Below are 12,756 nucleotides of genomic sequence, written 5' to 3'. Positions count from 1 at the left end.
TTAGTGACAAAATAATGCAGGATACCACCGCCTTAAGGCCCTCAAGGATGATAGTAGGCTCCAAACCACTTGATAACCGACTCATGTCAGGGCTTATAGATAAGAGCCCTCGCCACATGAGGGGCGACCTTAGCAGTCACAGCCCCTGAGGCCAGTCTGTATTATATACTCTTTGACTCATTCATTTACGCGAGTTCAATCAAAACCCATATACACAAACACACGGGGGTAATTTTTGTGTGTTAATTTTAAATTACTTGGCAACTATTATTTTGTTACAAGGAATCGTGTTTATAAAGAAATTTGCAATTATTAAGAAATTTTTTGCTTGGAATGCAAGTTGTGACAGTAACAATAATTCGATAAATAGAGAGAAAAACACTTTATTCAAAAATATAAACACATATTAATTATTAAAACCGCTTGCGAAATTGTTGTGTTTAAGCAAAAAATACAGCTCAGTCAACTATATTGTTAAGTAATAATCACTAGCACCAGCAATAAATATTCTGAATGTTTTATGGTCTGCAGGATGACCAGCTTTGGGAAGAGAGGAATTAAGTAGCTCTCACAAACAGGGGATGAAATTCTTTTGCAAGCAAGGGAGAGTCACAGCCAAGCGAATGCACGACCTACAGAACAATGCATAATTTTGAAACTGACAGGAGGATCCGACATTGAAGCAAAAGCGCACTAACTCTGAAGAAAATAACTCCACTGCTGTGACGTGTCTAAACCTTGAAAGCCAAGGTAACTTGAAAGAGAAAGCTTTCGAATGTCCCTGCAGTGTATTAGAAAAACCATCTTCTATTTAGTACATGGATTGGCGTAGCCCCCCCCCCCCCCCCAAAAAAAAAATCTTTTTTTTTCCAATGCCAGTGTTACAATATTTTCTTTTTTTAGAAATGTAAATTATATTATCTTTTTTTTGTGGAAACATATTTTTTTACACTTTTTTTACATTTGCTCAAATGTTTGTATCAATATTTATACTGAATACTACTTTATAAAAACGCATCGGTTCACTGATCAAAAATTTAATCCCGCCACACCATGGAGGCATTAAACTATGGCGTGGGTATCTGCATATAATTGAAGTAACTCTGGTAAGCAATTGATTAGCAAAATAAATTACAGCTGTGTAAAGGCCAATACTAGAAGATTGATTAATATCTTAAAAGGATCTCACTGGGAAGAATAGTAATATTCGCATTATGAAGCGAGTATTGTTAAACGAAGATATCAACGACAAATCAGCCAGAAATTAAGCATTAAAATACATTCTCATTTTGACTTCAATTATTAACATGGCAAATATTATACACCCATGGGCTACACTCCTGGAACAAAAGAGGATGCACTCTTAAGATGACGGTGGGAACTGATGGAAGAATAAACGGTAGGGGGAAGAGGCAAAAAGAGTTAAAGAAAGCAGGGTTTTCAATCAAAAGAAAACCGTCCTGTGTAACGTCAAACCTACGTTAGCAGGAGTGTAAACTGGCGAACGCCCTGCGCTTGCCGATAGACTAAGTTCGACTCGGCACAGAAGACGAAAGTGCGTCAACGTCAAATACGAGGAAAGTGCGTCAAAACATATTTTTTCAATCTCCAAACTCTGTCGAGAGTAACGGTGAATCAAACACGAGGAGTAAGCACAAACTTGTGGATGTCCGGCGCTTGAGGCAAATCAGTCCACCTCTCTTCAAGACTACGATGGCAAGGATGAAGGACGCACAGTTGGGGAATTAGAGTGAAAGCAGGACTTCCGATCCGAACACTGTCGAGGATAAAGGCGAACCCAACTTGAAAAGTAAGCACAAACTTGTGGATGTCCGACGCTTCACGTAAATCAGTCCACCTCCCTTCAAGACTACGATGGCAAGGATGAAGGATGTATAGTTGGGGAAGTATAGTGAAAGCAGGACTTCCGATCCGAACACTGTCGAGGGTATCGGTAAACCAACACGAGGAGTAAGTACAAACTTGTGATTGTCCGGCGCTTGACGTAAATCAGTCCACCTTCGTTCAAAGACTACGATGGCAAGGATGAAGGACGCACAGTTGGGGAAGTAGAGTGAAAGCAGGACTTCCGATCCGAACTCTGTAGAGGGTAACGGCGAACCAACTTGAGGAGTAAGCACAAGATTGTGGATGTCCGGCGCTTGACGTAAATCAGTCCACCTCTCTTCAAGACTACGATGGCAAGGATGAAGGACGCACAGTTGGGGAATTAGAGTGAAAGCAGGACTTCCGATCCGAACACTGTCGAGGATAAAGGCGAACCCAACTTGAAAAGTAAGCACAAACTTGTGGATGTCCGACGCTTCACGTAAATCAGTCCACCTCCCTTCAAGACTACGATGGCAAGGATGAAGGATGCATAGTTGGGGAAGTATAGTGAAAGCAGGACTTCCGATCCGAACTCTGTAGAGGGTAACGGCGAACAAACTTGAGGAGTAAGCACAAACTTGTGGATGTCACGGCGCTTGACGTAAATCAGTCCACCTCCCTTCAAGTCTACGATGGCAAGGATGAAGGACGCACAGTTGGGGAAGTAGAGTGAAAGCAGGGCTTCCAATCCGAGCTTTGTGGAAGTGACGGCGAACCGGGAGCCTAGTCCACCTCTTCGACGGTGGGGCCCTTGGCGGCGCCCTGCGCCCCCTGCTGCCCTTGCCCCTGGTGCAGCTTCAGTATGGCGGGGCCCACGTCCTTCTGCAGCTCCTTCAGCTTGTCCTCGAACTCCTCCTTCTCGGCCAGCTGGTTCGCGTCCAGCCACGCCAGCGCCGCCGCGCACCGCTCCTGCACCGTCTTCTTCTCGTCGTCCGTCAGCTTGCCCGCCGCTCCCGGGTCCTCCGTCGCCTGCTTCGCCGAGAAGGCGTACGCCTCGAGCTGGCCGCGCGCCGCCACGCGCTGCCGCTGCTTCTCGTCCTCGTCGCGGTACCTGCGGAAACCCGCCCCCACCACTCGTCAGCCAACACGCCTCCTCGTTCTCGTCGCGGTACCTGTGGACACCCGCCCCCACCACACGTCAGCCAACACGCCTCCTCGTCCTCAACACGGTACCTGCGGACACCCGCCCCGACCACACGTCAGCCAACCCGTCGTCTCCTCCTCGTCGCGGTACCTGCGGACACCCGCCCCGACCACACGTCAGCCAACCCGTCCTCTCCTCCTCGTCGCGGTACCTGCGGACAACCGCCCCGACCACACGTCAGCCAACACTCCCTCTCGTCCTCGTCGCGGTACCTGCGGACACCCGCCCCGACCCCACGTCAGGCAACACGCCCTCTCGTCCTCGTCGCGGTACCTGCGGACACCCGCCCCGACCACACGTCAGCCAACACTCCCTCTCGTCCTCGTCGCGGTACCTGCGGACACCCCGACCACACGTCAGCCAACACGTCCTCTCGTCCTCGTCGCGGTACCTGCGGACACCCGCCCCCACCACACGTCAGCCAACACGCCCTCTCGTCCTCGTCGCGGTACCTGCGGACACCCGCCCCGACCACACGTCAGCCAACACGTCCTCTCGTCCTCGTCGCGGTACCTGCGGACACCCGCCCCCACCACACGTCAGCCAACACGCCCTCTCCTCCTCGTCACGGTACCTGCGGACACCCGCCCCGACCACACGTCAGCCAACACTCCCTCTCGTCCTCGTCGCGGTACCTGCGGACACCCGGCCCGACCATACGTCAGCCAACACGCCCTCTCGTCCTCGTCGCGGTACCTGCGGACACCCGCCCCGACCACACGTCAGCCAACACTCCCTCTCGTCCTCGTCGCGGTACCTGCGGACACCCGCCCCGACCACACGTCAGCCAACCCGTCCTCTCCTCCTCGTCGCGGTACCTGCGGACACCCGCCCCGACCACACGTCAGCCAACACTCCCTCTCGTCCTCGTCGCGGTACCTGCGGTACCTGCGGACACCCGCCCCGACCACACGTCAGCCAACACGCCCTCTCGTCCTCGTCGCGGTACCTGCGGACACCCGCCCCGACCACACGTCAGCCAACACGCCCTCTCGTCCTCGTCGCGGTACCTGCGGACCCACGCCCCGACCACACGTCAGCCAACATGCCCTCTCGTCCTCAACACGGTACCTGCGGACACCCGCCCCCACCACACGTCAGCCAACACGCCTCCTCGTCCTCAACACGGTACCTGCGGACACCCGCCCCCACCACACGTCAGCCAACACGACTCCTCGTCCTCTACGCGGTACCTGTGGACACCCGCCCCCACCACACGTCAGCCAACACGCCTCCTCGTCCTCAACACGGTACCTGTGGACACCCGCCCCCACCACACGTCAGCCAACACGCCTACTCGTCCTCAACACGGTACCTGCGGACACCCGCCCCGACCACACGTCAGCCAACACGTCCTCTCGTCCTCGTCGCGGTACCTATGGACCCCCGCCCCGACCACACGTCAGCCAACACGTCCTCTCGTCCTCGTCGCGGTACCTGCGGACACCCGCCCCCACCACACGTCAGCCAACACGCCCTCTCCTCCTCGTCACGGTACCTGCGGACACCCGCCCCGACCACACGTCAGCCAACCCGTCCTCTCCTCCTCGTCGCGGTACCTGCGGACACCCGCCCCGACCACACGTCAGCCAACACGCCCTCTCCTCCTCGTCGCGGTACCTGCGGACACCCGCCCCCACCACACGTCAGCCAACACGCCCTCTCGTCCTCGTCGCGGTACCTGCGGGCACCCGCCCCGACCACAAGTCAGCCAACCCGTCCTCTCCTCCTCGTCGCGGTACCTGCGGACACCCGCCTCCACCACACGTCAGCCAACACGCCCTCTCCTCCTCGTCGCGGTACCTGCGGACACCCGCCCCGACCACACGTCAGCCAACACGCCCTCTCCTCGTCGCGGTACCTGCGGACACCCGCCCCGACCACACGTCAGCCAACACGCCCTCTTCTCCTCGTCACGGTACCTGCGGACACCCGCCCCGACCACACGTCAGCCAACACTCCCTCTCGTCCTCGTCGCGGTACCTGCGGACACCCGCCCCGACCACACCTCAGCCAACCCGTCGTCTCCTCCTCGTCGCGGTACCTGCGGACACCCGCCCCGACCACACGTCAGCCAACCCGTCCTCTCCTCCTCGTCGCGGTACCTGCGGACACCCGCCCCGACCACACGTCAGCCAACCCGTCCTCTCCTCCTCGTCGCGGTACCTGCGGACACCCGCCTCCACCACACGTCAGCCAACACACCCTCTCCTCCTCGTCGCGGTACCTGCGGACACCCGCCCCGACCACACGTCAGCCAACACGCCCTCTCCTCCTCGTCGCGGTACCTGCGGACACCCGCCCCGACCACACGTCATCCAACACGCCCTCTTCTCCTCGTCACGGTACCTGCGGACACCCGCCCCGACCACACGTCAGCCAACACTCCCTCTCGTCCTCGTCGCGGTACCTGCGGACACCCGCCCCGACCACACGTCAGCCAACCCGTCGTCTCCTCCTCGTCGCGGTACCTGCGGACACCCGCCCCGACCACACGTCAGCCAACCTGTCCTCTCCTCCTCGTCGCGGTACCTGCGGACACCCGCCCCGACCACACGTCAGCCAACCCGTCCTCTCCTCCTCGTCGCGGTACCTGCGGACACCCGCCCCGACCACACGTCAGGCAACCCGTCCTCTCCTCCTCGTCGCGGTACCTGCGGACACCCGCCCCCACCACACGTCAGCCAACACGCCCTCTCGTCCTCGTCGCGGTACCTGCGGGCACCCGCCCCGACCACACGTCAGCCAACCCGTCCTCTCCTCCTCGTCGCGGTACCTGCGGACACCCGCCCCCACCACACGTCAGCCAACCTGCCTTCTCGTCCTCAACATGGTACCTGCGGACACCCGCCCCGACCACACGTCAGCCAACACGCCCTCTCCTCCTCGTCGCGGTACCTGCGGACACCCGCCCCCACCACACGTCAGCCAACACGCCCTCTCGTCCTCGTCGCGGTACCTGCGGGCACCCGCCCCGACCACACGTCAGCCAACCCGTCCTCTCCTCCTCGTCGCGGTACCTGCGGACACCCGCCTCCACCACACGTCAGCCAACACGCCCTCTCCTCCTCGTCGCGGTACCTGCGGACACCCGCCCCGACCACACGTCAGCCAACACGCCCTCTCCTCCTCGTCGCGGTACCTGCGGACACCCGCCCCGACCACACGTCAGCCAACACGCCCTCTTACCTCGTCACGGTACCTGCGGACACCCGCCCCGACCACACGTCAGCCAACACTCCCTCTCGTCCTCGTCGCGGTACCTGCGGACACCCGCCCCGACTACACGTCAGCCAACCCGTCGTCTCCTCCTCGTCGCGGTACCTGCGGACACCCGCCCCGACCACACGTCAGCCAACCCGTCCACTCCTCCTCGTCGCGGTACCTGCGGACACCCGCCCCGACCACACGTCAGCCAACCCGTCCTCTCCTCCTCGTCGCGGTACCTGCGGACACCCGCCTCCACCACACGTCATCCAACACGCCCTCTCCTCCTCGTCGCGGTACCTGCGGACACCCGCTCCGACCACACGTCAGCCAACACGCCCTCTCCTCCTCGTCGCGGTACCTGCGGACACCCGCCCCGACCACACGTCAGCCAACACGCCCTCTTCTCCTCGTCACGGTACCTGCGGACACCCGCCCCGACCACACGTCAGCCAACACTCCCTCTCGTCCTCGTCGCGGTACCTGCGGACACCCGCCCCGACCACACGTCAGCCAACCCGTCGTCTCCTCCTCGTCGCGGTACCTGCGGACACCCGCCCCGACCACACGTCAGCCAACCCGTCCTCTCCTCCTCGTCGCGGTACCTGCGGACACCCGCCCCGACCACACGTCAGCCAACCCGTCCTCTCCTCCTCGTCGCGGTACCTGCGGACACCCGCCCCGACCACACGTCAGCCAACCCGTCCTCTCCTCCTCGTCGCGGTACCTGCGGACACCCGCCCCCACCACACGTCAGCCAACACGCCCTCTCGTCCTCGTCGCGGTACCTGCGGGCACCCGCCCCGACCACACGTCAGCCAACCCGTCCTCTCCTCCTCGTCGCGGTACCTGCGGACACCCGCCCCCACCACACGTCAGCCAACCCGCCTTCTCGTCCTCAACATGGTACCTGCGGACACCCGCCCCGACCACACGTCAGCCAACACGCCCTCTCCTCCTCGTCGCGGTACCTGCGGACACCCGCCCCCACCACACGTCAGCCAACACGCCCTCTCGTCCTCGTCGCGGTACCTGCGGGCACCCGCCCCGACCACACGTCAGCCAACCCGTCCTCTCCTCCTCGTCGCGGTACCTGCGGACACCCGCCTCCACCACACGTCAGCCAACACGCCCTCTCCTCCTCGTCGCGGTACCTGCGGACACCCGCCCCGACCACACGTCAGCCAACACGCCCTCTCCTCCTCGTCGCGGTACCTGCGGACACCCGCCCCGACCACACGTCAGCCAACACGCCCTCTTCTCCTCGTCACGGTACCTGCGGACACCCGCCCCGACCACACGTCAGCCAACACTCCCTCTCGTCCTCGTCGCGGTACCTGCGGACACCCGCCCCGACCACACGTCAGCCAACCCGTCGTCTCCTCCTCGTCGCGGTACCTGCGGACACCCGCCCCGACCACACGTCAGCCAACCCGTCCTCTCCTCCTCGTCGCGGTACCTGCGGACACCCGCCCCGACCACACGTCAGCCAACCCGTCCTCTCCTCCTCGTCGCGGTACCTGCGGACACCCGCCTCCACCACACGTCAGCCAACACGCCCTCTCCTCCTCGTCGCGGTGCCTGCGGACACCCGCTCCGACCACACGTCAGCCAACACGCCCTCTCCTCCTCGTCGCGGTACCTGCGGACACCCGCCCCGACCACACGTCAGCCAACACGCCCGCTTCTCCTCGTCACGGTACCTGCGGACACCCGCCCCGACCACACGTCAGCCAACACTCCCTCTCGTCCTCGTCGCGGTACCTGCGGACACCCGCCCCGACCACACGTCAGCCAACCCGTCGTCTCCTCCTCGTCGCGGTACCTGCGGACACCCGCCCCGACCACACGTCAGCCAACCCGTCCTCTCCTCCTCGTCGCGGTACCTGCGGACACCCGCCCCGACCACACGTCAGCCAACCCGTCCTCTCCTCCTCGTCGCGGTACCTGCGGACACCCGCCCCCACCACACGTCAGCCAACCCGTCCTCTCCTCCTCGTCGCGGTACCTGCGGACACCCGCCCCCACCACACGTCAGCCAACACGCCCTCTCGTCCTCGTCGCGGTACCTGCGGGCACCCGCCCCGACCACACGTCAGCCAACCCGTCCTCTCCTCCTCGTCGCGGTACCTGCGGACACCCGCCCCCACCACACGTCAGCCAACCCGCCTTCTCGTCCTCAACACGGTACCTGCGGACACCCGCCGCGACCACACGTCAGCCAACACGCCCTCTCGTCCTCGCAGCATCGCTGGTTACACTGTCATACGCAGATATGAGGAAATTCCGCACATTCATTTAGTCGGACAGTGTTCATGTTTGGACGTCAGTTGTTTGGCCACGCCCCTCTATGACCGTGAGCCAACGATGTCCAGCTAGGAGAGCGAATCAGGTAGTTACAACTAACAAGGGTAAAAAATGTTCTCGCTAAGAAATATATTAATGGGAAAGCAAAACATGCAAACCTATGACTGACTTCTACCCTTAGGTCAGACGAATCCGCAAAATTTCATTATGGACAGCTAGTGAGTGATCAAGGGAATACGGTATGTTTGTAAAGTGTGGGTATACTACAGAACATGGAGACAAAGAGGGAGATATAAGTACGTCTCTTACAGTGGATACTAAAACCACGTTTTGGGTGACATGTCACGCTATCTGGTGTGTTGACCAGTATGTACTAGCAAAAAAAAAAATTATGTTAGAGGTGTTAGCTTTATAATGTTAATATAACTATGACTAACTGCTTAGTGTAAGAAATTTAAACTGTGCAAAAAACACTTAATACTGTTTTGTAATTTAAAAAAATATATATAACTGAGTACGAGATGCAGTATTTCTGGTATGTCACATCACGAAATATGTAGCTACCAAAATAAAGTGAAATAATTTTTACTGGCTTGTTGGCCTGATAATAGCTGATGGATTACCTCACAATCAATGTAGGTATGTTACTATATAGCCGGTTGGCTACTTTAAGAACTAGGTCTCAAGGCGGTATTCCAAGACTTCGGGTAAGGTAGCGAATAAGCACTTCCTTGTTGGGATAAAACCGTAACCTAACTCGCGGCCAGTATTCCAGAACGTGTCCAAACCGAATCAGCAACCGTTTTAATAAACGGTGCCCTGCGCAAAGCTAGAAACTGGTTTCAATACTTCTAGCGGACGTTTCACAACCATCGATACAATAGTTACGGGGGAAAAAAATTACTAGACATAGCATCACCAAAGCACAAAGATGCAACCGCCTTTCTAATTTTCTCAAGTACTATTGAAGTTGCGATTATTTCACGTTATGACCATTAAAGTGTACGAAATGTGTGTTCCAGGATAGTTTCGCTATCATAAAGTTTAATTTTGTATACCAACACACTTGGTACGTCCCCCGATGTACAGAAAAATGACTATATACGAGTTAACGGTGCCAGATGCGATTCAGCCTATTCAGCGTAATTTTGGCAACAGAACGGCAACGGCCAAGACACCAAAATCGGTTGCCTAAAAACAGGCGACTGGCCGCGTCCTATCGTGCAATTGAATATGGTTAGGGTACGTACATGTGTAGCATATTCAAAACCTAAACCCTTATTTCTGTGTCTTGGAATACCGGTCTCAAGTCTCGGCTTATTCGGAGTCCTTCCTCCACTGGAACACTGACTTCTCTGCCTCGGCGAGCATGCGCTCGATCTCCTCCTTGGACAGCCGGCCCTTGTCGTTCTGGATCGTGATGCGCTCCGACTTGCCCGTGCTGGAGTCCTTGGCCGACACGTTGAGGATGCCGTTGGCGTCCAGGTCGAAGGTCACCTCGATCTTGGGTACGCCGCGCGGCGCCGGGGGGATGCCGCTCAGGTTGAAGGTGCCCAGCAGGTGGTTGTCCTTGGTCATGGAGCGCTCCCCTTCGAACACCTGCGCAAGCCCAATGGCGTGGCCGTCAGACGGCCTTGGGGACCCCTTTACCCTTTTACGAACTTTAAAGAATCCTATATATTTATATAGGCTAGCTTTTCTATGTGTATTTATTGTTAGATAATATTTTATTTTTGCATTTCAATGTTAGCTTTTGGTAATTGGTTATTTAGCAAGAATGAGCCATGATCCGTATTATAATTATTTTTGCTCAATAAACAAGACACTATGTTTCCATTTCTACTCTATTATTTTTGCTCTGCTGATTTTTCTTTTGCCTTCAGCACGCACCGCTGGTAAAAGAAGGGGGTTGGTTTACTGATAGTACAGGTTTTGATGTTTTTGATGTGAAATTATATTTGGGCCTCTCTGGCGAGCGTGCGAGCCCTGGTCTTGAACGTAGAGGCCAGCCGGTGACAGGAGCTTCGGGTGTCAACGGGCCATTTACAAACCGCTCGAACGAGTGGTTTTTAAGACCCTTTGCACTCGTCTACACTGCTTGCATTTTGCGTTTTGAACAGCGAGAAAGGTTAAACGTGTTTCTTCACGTACGCTTATAGGTAAGAAAAATTCTTAAGGTGGCTAGACCGTCAAAACAGCATGCAGAGTTCCGGGCGTTAACGGGCCAACTGCACTGTTAGAGAAATTACAATAAATTTATGGACTTTTCCACGAAGTATTTAACAAGAGTTCTGCGTAATTTAAAAAAAAAACGATTCTTCGTGGGGACTACCCCGACTGATGCAGAGTTGTGTGTTGCATCCTAAACAAAGTTGAACAAAATACGATATAGATGCTGATAGAGTCTGGAAATTCTGAACTTCCAAAATACGAGTTTTTTTGAAAGTTTTGTTAGTGTACCATGAATATTCTTTTGGATTCACGTTGAAAGTAAGTGAACTCGGTGTCCCTGGATATGTTAAACCGGTGCTCTTCATGAACCAAAGGTGGAAATGACCGTCGCAGACATGGGCGTCGCAAGGATATATTTTTTTTTTTTTGGGGGGGGGGGGGGACTTCAATCGATTTAGTTGTTTGAGGAATATCCATCCCCTGAAAAAAAAAAAAAAAAAAAAACGGGGGGTCCGGGGGTCCCCCCCCCGGGAAAATCTGGGATTTGAAGGTTCAAAAAGGTGGTTCTTAGGCATTTTTCTTTCCTAAATATTCTAATTATAGTTGGTTGCAATATATAATTTATTTTTTATAAAAAAAATATTTTCAGAGAACAAATTTGTAAAAACACAGTAAACATATCTGCTGGTGCTATATCCACACAACAACAGGAGAAACTGCGAAACTACGAAACTAAATATATGATTGGAGGGGACGTGTCCCCCCAGGTTGCGACGCCCACGGTCGCAGAGGGAGGGAGTAGGCCTGCCTGGATGGTGACGGCGGGCTGGTTGTCCGAGTAGGTGGTGAAGGTCTGCTGCTGCTTGCACGGGATGCGCGAGTTGCGCTCCACGATCTTGGTCATGACCCCGCCGGCAGTCTCGATGCCCAGCGACAAGGGCGCCACGTCCACCAGCAGCACGTCCTGGATCTGCGAGCTGGTGTCGCCGCTGAGGATGGCCGCCTGCACCGCCGCGCCGTACGCCACCGCCTCGTCCGGGTTGATGGACAGGTTCAGCGGCTTGCCGCAGAAGAACTCCTGCGCGGGGGGGGGGGGGGGGGCATCCCTACCTTCCAGCTTCCACACCACAGTACACTCAGGGGACGCACCACTACGCCGTGCGAAATTGACCACAACGCCGACAGCTAGAAAACTGCTGTGTACCACAACGCCGAATTTACACTAACGCCGAAAAATTTCATTGCAGGACTGCCACAAAGGTTAGGTTAGGTTAGGTTAGGTTAGATTAGGTTAGGTTAGACTAGGTTAGGTTAGAGTAGGTTAGGTTAGGTTTGATTGTGGTATTTCGGCGTTAAGGTACATTTAAGAAAACACGCACAATTTCATTCAGTTGTTATTTCATCGTTGTGGTACACAGCAGTTTTCTAAATTTTGACATTCGGCGTTATGGTATTTCGGCATTTTGTGGTTACGACCCGTACACTCACTGTACTTATACTTCAACAGAGACAATATGGGGAATATGGGCAAGAAATACGAGAGACAAGTGAAGTCAGCGAACCTGGCGGCATGGAGTTTACATACCTACGTTTCTTGTAACAATATTGTGCGTGAGACTAGTTACAGTAGTGGCATCTAGCGGCGAGGAGTGTAAAACAGCTAGAACACAATGCAGTAAAGTGTCTCGCGCTTCGTCAACAATGCTAATTGGCCATAGTTTCCCCATACTGCACTATTACGATATTTGCTACTACCGGATAGCTCTATGGCAACAGAGCAAGGGTCAGAGTGAAAAATAACCTAGCGGCAAGATGTGAGACTAAATTGTTAAATTACATATTATTTTATCTCGTGTCAAACATGTTTAACTTCTTTTTTTAGAAATTGTATACACTAGACAGCACAGGCGAACACAGTAGGATACACACACGAAAAAAACCGACATGAACGACTCGGGAGCTGAGATTATGTTCTCATCCATCTGTGCTGTAATTTTTTTCCTGTCTAATTCCTTTACTTCGAAGTCTAGATCCCC

General features: G+C 55.3%; 1 protein-coding gene across 1 annotated transcript in view; it reads right to left on the bottom strand.

Annotated features, from left to right (window-relative positions):
* Positions 1 to 367: 367 nt before the first annotated feature.
* The window catches only part of LOC134543193 (heat shock protein 70 B2-like), a 39,527-nt gene continuing 27,138 nt past the window's right edge, over positions 368 to 12,756 (bottom strand). Inside the window, exons 5-7 of the mRNA XM_063388088.1 lie at positions 11,529 to 11,798; positions 9,900 to 10,147; positions 368 to 2,941 (exon numbers count right to left, since the gene is read on the bottom strand). Coding sequence (XP_063244158.1) covers positions 2,614 to 2,941; positions 9,900 to 10,147; positions 11,529 to 11,798 — 846 coding nt within the window. The 3' untranslated portion in view covers positions 368 to 2,613. The remainder of the gene's footprint in view (positions 2,942 to 9,899; positions 10,148 to 11,528; positions 11,799 to 12,756) is intronic.

Source organism: Bacillus rossius, assembly GCF_032445375.1.
Source record: "Bacillus rossius redtenbacheri isolate Brsri chromosome 9 unlocalized genomic scaffold, Brsri_v3 Brsri_v3_scf9_2, whole genome shotgun sequence".
Lineage (NCBI taxonomy): Eukaryota > Metazoa > Arthropoda > Insecta > Phasmatodea > Bacillidae > Bacillus > Bacillus rossius.
The sequence above is the reverse complement of the archived record's forward strand: the minus strand, read 5'-3'. Positions and strand labels throughout refer to the sequence as shown.